Consider the following 7,262-nt stretch of genomic DNA (forward strand, 5'->3'; position numbering starts at 1 on the left):
CGCGCCGCCGTTATGGAGGGGCTCTACCACCAGACCAACAAGTGCGTGAGGCGGCGGGGGGCGGGGGGAGGGAACCGGCCTGTCCCGCGAGGCCCGCGGGAGGCCGGGCTCGGCCGTAGCGGTCTGCCTGGGGGAGGGCGGGGGAAGCGTTTGAGGGCGGGCACCCTGCCTGCGGCCCAGCGCGCTCTCGGCGCCCTTTAAAAGCTTTTCTGCCATCCAGACGCTCCTCTTCCACCCCGCAGCGCTCCGTGAGGGCTGTGCTTCAGCCGCGGAAGGAAGCAAAAGCCTGTCCCTCCCGGCTGGCCGCGTGTCTGTCCGGAGCCCCAGCCTGCTGCCAGCCGTCTCAGTCCGAAAGCGAGCAAAGCCCGCTCGCCCCGGGATTTTAAAGCCCAGGGCTGCAAGTATTCATTCAAAAGAAGCGATTCTGTTTTACTGGATGTGCATAAGTTTAAGGCATGCTAATTTAGTAGGGTTTTTATGGCAGCGGGGTTTCATGATCACTAGCAGACAGCATTTAAACGGCCTCGGGAAATGTGTGACTCCTTGGTGATATAAAACGTTGTTTCACAGATAATGCTAATCTGGTGAGATAGAATTGGTATGAAAATTGCAAAATAACGCAAAAAATCTGGCAGCTCTGTGTGATATAGAATAGCTTGTGGGAAACAGCCAAAAGAGGCAGTTAATCCAAATATTCCAAATTCCAGTGGTAGTGGGTTTCTTTGTTGAGCTCTGTTGAAGGAGGTAGTGTGGTAAGGAAGAGTTTCCTTAAATAATGATACAGAGTATAGAGAAGAGCGGGAAATCCTGCTGTTGGTCTAGAAATGCATACCCGTAATAGTAACTGTTATTGATAAGGGGAATAATCTTGCCTTGTTCCCGTTTCCATATTGCCTTATTCCGTGATCGCAGGATGGTTTGGGTTGGAAGGGACCTTGAAAGATCATCCAGTCCAACCCCCTGCCTTGGGCAGGGACATCTGTCCCCAGCCCTGGTTGCCCAGAGCCCCATCCAGCCTGACCTTGAACACTTCCAGGGATGGGGCATCCACAGCTTCTCTGGACATCGTAGTTGCTGAGCTGTGTTTTTGTTGTAGTTTGTTGTCAGTCTGGGGATACTCTGAATTTTTAAACCCTCTTCCCACCTTTTCCCCAGACTTACTCTATTTTCTGTCATGGGGAGAGTCCTGGTGAGCATGAAGCAGTTTTTCTGATTCAGTTGCACATGGTCTGATTTGGCTCCTACACTTGGGTTTCTAAACAGGCATTTGAAGAGCAGCGCGGGTCTCAAGCTGTCTGGGGCGCCCTGCAGAAACTGATTGAAAACGAAACTATAGAACAAGTATGGGTTGCAAGATACTGGATATTGAGTTGCTTCTCTAGTTAATTCCAAGTAATATGGTACTTATGACATACTCTGTTATCTCTTCAGCAGCACAGTGTCATGATTTGAAAGGTAGCCCTGATAGTTATTTAAAAATCTCATATAATAACTGAAGAATAAATATTCTATTACTCTGTAAGGTAAGTTGGTTTCAGAGGTCTGGCTTCATAAACATTTGTGCTGTAGTTATCAAATGGTACGTGTACCAGAAAAAGAGTCACTAATGTGGCCACAATTATGATCTCTTCAGTATTTTTTGAGAAAGGTCATGATATTTCTGTAACTTTTTAAGTGCATTTCTTAAAGTCTAAATCCCAGCTGCTGTGAGATAGTTCACACCAAGTATGGCCAAAAGTCCACCTGTCCCAAAATATGTTCAGCGTCGTCTTAACTGCAGATCTCTAGGGCAGACAGTAAGAAATGGACAAACTTATGTGATACTTTCGTTGAATATTGTCCCAACCTCCCAGAAATTTGAGGCTTGGGGGCTTCTTGAAACAGAGGAATTTAACAACCCCATCAGTGTTTGGGGTTGTCTGTTGTTGTTGTTGTTTTTGGTTTTTTTTTTGGGGGTGGGGTGGGTGTGGGGGGGTGGTGTTTGGTTTTTTTTGTTTTTGTTTGCCACTGCATGTCCAGCATCAGGAGTTCCTTCACTTCAGTTTTAAGCTATCTTTTAATTTCATTTGATCCCTCTGTAATTCATATGTTGTAAGAGACAGTGAAAGTCATTCCTTATTCACCTTCTCCTGTGCCATTTATGCTCTAGGATATCTCCCCGTTACCATCTCCAGTCCAGACTGAACAACTGTTTCTTGTATAAAAGCTGCTCTGTACTTTTCATAATCTTTATTGTCCTTCTCTGAACCTTTGCCAGTGCTTCTGTTTTCTTTTTGAGAAGGGAGGGAGAAAACCTGTGTTTAGTGTTGAGATGTGTACTACCCATTTATGCAGTGACATAAAGGTATGGTGTCTCATCAGCACTCTTGGCTTCAGTGGCGTACGTAGGTAGTGTTTCACTGCAGATCTATTATTAAGGTCTCACTTGTACCAACTCTTCTCCCAGTCAGATCTTCCCTCTCCTGTGCTCACCACTTGTGAGTTCCTAGTGTGAATCTGAAATCTTGTCTCCATGGTTGTCTTGGAGTAGGTAGATTTTAATGGCTTTCAGCATGCCAGGAGTGTGGCACGGGGGAGAGCCCCAGTTCAGGTTATAAATATGAAAAGGGAGCTAGAACTGGATTGGAAATCTTTTGAGAAAAAAAGTCCTTTCACTTTGATTTTTGTTTTTAAACTGAAAGTTATTTTGTAGATGCATATTAAGTGAAAGCACAGCTTTCTTCATACTGAAGAATTGGGTTGTTTTTTTGCGTTCAGTGATGGGCTGTCTGCACTGAATACCATGTAGCTGATTCCTATTCTGTTCTAAAATACTTTTAAGTAAAAGAAGCTGAAAATTGAGGTATTGAAAAATGATTTGATTTTATAGCTGTTAACTGACTTCCCTGTTAATTTACTCTTTGTCTTTTGACAGGCAAGTCCATGAGGTCCAATCTTACATGGGACGCCTGGAGACTTCAGACAAAGAGTCAGTACACTGTAAGTAATTAATTAGTGAGAAAAGTCCCACTCCAGTACTGATTTGATTTAGCTTGCATCTTTAACCTTGCATGCTTTATCATTGTATTTACAGTCATTATTGGAACAAATTTGGCTCTTCAGTCATTGTGATCAACTGGTGAGACACATCACCGATTTGGAATGCATTAAAATTATTTTACTATTTGCCTTCAATAACGTGATGTTTTGTATGAAGTACAGAGCAGAAAAGACAGAACAAGAATTTACTTCAAATCATCTTCCTATTGTAATTCTTTACTTGACCAATAGTGCTTACTGTGGATGCTTCTATGATGTCTTGATATGGGAATGCCAGATATTTTTTGGCACTGTTAGATTTTGGAAGTCATTGTCAGGCTACGCTGTGGAGGCCTTCAACATAAACAGGTTAACCCCCCCCCATATTGATGCATTTGTGGAGGTATAATGAACACATTGATGTGGACAGAACTGCAAATTCAGGACATCACCGGGCTAGTTTGTTAGAAGCTCAAAAGCTGAGAAACGTCGTTGTATACCTGGTCCTGTTATTTTGCTGTTCCTTAAGCATCCACTAATTGGCAGTATTCTCCAAAAGATGCTTAGTCCAGTTTCTGGGGAAAATGTTGTGATTTGGTGTGCAGGAATTTAAGCAGGATGATTCTCATAGTTCCTGCTTGCATCAGAGTCAGAACCTGTAATTCCATCTGCTTATGAGAAATATGTAGAACAGCTAGGTCTGAAATTGCTTCGGAAAATTTGGACTATAACGCCGTGCTAATAAAATGACTGTAATAAAATGTTATGACATACTGTGGCAGGACTTTTTACCCCAGTGTGGAATTGGCAAATGTCTTCTGGACCTGTGTTTGAAGCCTTAATTCCTCTATGAGTAATTGCTAATGGGCCTCATCAGAAACTTCTGAAGTGAAAGCACACTGCATTGACTGGATACATTTAAGCACATGTTGACTGACTTCTCTTACCCTAAATCTATCTGTAAGGCATGACTGTGCTGTAGAAAGGGCTATGGTAACTTTTCTTATAAAAAAATAACAACTTGTCTACTGGTTCTGTTTTTTGTGGTGGTTGTACTACTCCTAGTACAATGCCAGACTTCCTGGACTGCTGTTCACTGCATGTGATTTTGGAGCCCCTTGAAAATTAGCATAATTTGCCATCTTGCCTCTGCTACTTGAGACCATTTCAAGAGATAGGATTATGCACCATCTTACATGGTCAATAAGTGAACATACACATACTGTTGAGATACATATAAAGATACAGATATGTGCTCTAGATATTGGCGCGTATTTCAGAATTTATGGGGAAAAGGATTCTCTTTTGGCTGAAGAGCAGGAATAAGAGCCAGGAAAACACTTTCTGTTGCAGCTTTTCCTTTTCCAACTTTGGGCAAATAATGCCTTCTTGCTCAGAAAAGCGTAAGATGACCAAGGTAGTCATACTATTGTTTGGACTAGCAAAAGCTGATGTAATTGTCTGTCTGCTCTTCTGGTTGCTTCTCTGTTAAGTTTAGCTGTACTAAATGATGGAGAGATGAATTAGGACAATTTGATTGATTTGTGTCTGTGTATGTGAGTTACTCTTTGATTGTGTGAGGTCAAAGGGCAAAGAAAAGGGTTGTATGTGCTGTTTGCTTTTCCGGGTTCTGCTGAATGCGATTTTCTGGAAAGTCCTGAGATACTGTAACTGAGTAGTTAGCGGTTGGTTGATAACACTTTTCTGTATACCTCTTTAGTCTAAATGCAAAATAAGAACAAATAGTGTCTGTAGGATTTGGTGATTATTTATGTCAGGTCTGACTGTGGCAGTCTGAGACTTCAGGAGTGTCGTCATGCTGCACAGACATGACGGTGCTTCTGTCCTCTCATAATCAGTCTGTGGACATGCTCTGGAGGGTGCGTACCTTCAGCCTTACAGCTCACCTTCTTTAAACACAAGAATGTCAGATGATTAATAATGCTCCTGTCTTTTGCCCTTCTGTGCAATTCTTTAAGTTGTGAAATGCTGGACTGTGACATGGTTGTAAAATGTGGTTGTCAAATGAGGAAGGGGGTTGTGGCTTGTACTGAGTTTTGCTGTACAATGACTACGGTAACTGAAAGTGTGTGACTCTTTACCCAGTTGTATCAGTTTCCCACCTCATTAAAGTACAAGTGTATGAGTTTGCATTGTGTACTATTGCCCCTCTGCTATTTCTACGCAGATTATCAGAAACAATTGCAACACAGATGATAACAGAGGCAATTATTTTGTGGCCTTGTTTTCCCACTTGCAAGGGCTTCAGCCCTGTTTTGGCCATGTCTTTCTGAGCTGTTTGTCCAGTCTGTCAATTCCTGTCAACTCTGAATCCTTCTCATGCTCTGTCAATCTCCCCTGCTATAGGTATGGATGATGTATATTAACTCTGTGTTAACAGTTTTCTGAGGCTTAAATTGCCATTGTTGTGAGAATCGTCTTGGCTTGCGTAAGCAACTCCTGCAGAGGGAACACGAAGGGGCTGCAGGGGGGAATGTGGGAGCTTTAAATCCTAATACATGGAGCTGATAGGGAAAGGGGCTCAGATATCTTGAAAGAGCAGGGGCTTTCCTAGGTCCCTTCTCAGAGGAGGAGGGAAAGGCAAGAGTCTCAAATTATTGAGTTAAAGAAGTGGCTTTTCATGGTATGTCTAGTTCTCAGTTATCTGATTTTTTTTCATCCAGTAAGGATTTGCATCTGTCAGGTTTTCAGTATTGGTTTGAATGCTTTTGAGCTTTTACCTTCACTCAGATTGCAGTTCTTTAATTCAAATCAAACCACATTTTTATTTCCTTGCAGTAGTAGAAAATGAGATTCAGGCAAGAATAGACAATGTATTCAGCAACTTGGAGCGTCTGGAAATCCTGTCCAGCAAAGAACCTCCCAATAAGCGACAGAATGCTAAACTGTAAGTTCATCATCTTTGCTATGACAGTGTAATGTAATCTTTGTAATGCTTTTCATTAAATTTATTGAAGCCCTTTGCCTTTTGATTTGAGTGAAACCTTTACAGTTTGCATAACTTATATCTGTGCTCTACAGTAGCAAAATTGAGGCACAGAGGCAAAATCACTTTCCTGCATTTAACCACGGACTGGTGGTGGAACTGGATTCGTGGCTCTGTTCTGAGATGAGCAGAACATGGCACTTCGATGTTTAAAAAAAATGGCTACTCTATATGGCATTTGCTTTTAATGGCATTTGTAAAGGTGAGGAGTAAAGTTATTTCAGTTGGTGCCATTTTCTCTGGACCATTTCCTAGCTGTTGGTGACTAAAATAAGGAGGTTTCTAAAGTTAGCACTGGTTTGAGCAGGAGGTTGGCCCAGAGACCTCAGGACTTTCTGTTCTAATTTATTCTGTGACTCTACTATTGATGTTTAGTCCCAAAATGCCTTTGTAGATACTAGGGGTGGATTTCACATCACCTTTATTATAGAGGTCAGTATCTGAAATGGTCATCTAGGCTTTCTTTATAGTCATCAAGCATTTAATCAGAGACAGTGGAGTTCTGGACACTATTTGTTTTAGCCCCATCGAGATCTCTCCTGTATTGTCCACTGACTTTTAAAATCCTGTTAATAAAAACTCAAACTTAAGAACATGGTGCTAATTAATGTAACTTGAACGCTTAATCTTTTATGTGCATGAGGGTCATAAAATAGAAACTGTTCAAATCCTACCATCTCTCCAAATCTGTGTTAAATGGGGAATAGATATATTAACTCCTGAAGAGACTAGCCATGGGATAGGATGTTCAAACCAGCTCAAGAATTCTGCTTCACATTCTGTCGTTAGCCTCCAGTTAAATAATCACCTGTTTAGTAGAAAAACGAGGCACAGAAGATCTAGGTCTGGAATATAAACCTAACATTGAATGTCCTTTTATCTTCTAGATAAGTAGAACCAATCACTCTTTATTATTCGTCACTGTTAATTTATAATGCTCCATTGTTTATATAAAAAACACCAGAGAAGAATGGTGTTTTTATCCCTGGGAACGTCTTCCTGTTGTTGATCCTTTCTAGCCGAGTTGACCAGCTGAAGTATGATGTTCAGCATTTGCAGACAGCTCTGAGGAACTTTCAACATCGCCGTTACATCCGGGAGCAGCAGGAGCGACAGCGAGAAGAGTTGCTTGCACGTACATTCACTACTAATGTAAATATTCTTTATTTTAGATCTTTGTGTTCTAGAAGCCGTAGTCGTTCAGAGAAGTTTCAGGCAAGACGTAGGCATGACTCTA

At 41.8% G+C, this 7,262-nt stretch overlaps 1 protein-coding gene across 1 annotated transcript in view; it reads left to right on the forward strand.

Moving 5' to 3' along the window:
• The first annotated feature begins 6 nt into the window (after positions 1–6).
• Positions 7–7,262, forward strand: part of GOSR2 (golgi SNAP receptor complex member 2) — a 15,450-nt gene continuing 8,194 nt past the window's right edge. The window contains exons 1-4 of the mRNA XM_009328394.1: positions 7–41; positions 2,915–2,979; positions 5,818–5,926; positions 7,045–7,177. Of these exons, the coding sequence (XP_009326669.1) occupies positions 13–41; positions 2,915–2,979; positions 5,818–5,926; positions 7,045–7,177 (336 nt within the window). The 5' untranslated portion in view covers positions 7–12. The remainder of the gene's footprint in view (positions 42–2,914; positions 2,980–5,817; positions 5,927–7,044; positions 7,178–7,262) is intronic.

The sequence above is a fragment of the Pygoscelis adeliae genome, unplaced genomic scaffold (genome assembly GCF_000699105.1).
Source record: "Pygoscelis adeliae isolate BGI_AS28 unplaced genomic scaffold, ASM69910v1 Scaffold97, whole genome shotgun sequence".
NCBI classification, from domain to species: Eukaryota; Metazoa; Chordata; class Aves; order Sphenisciformes; family Spheniscidae; genus Pygoscelis; species Pygoscelis adeliae.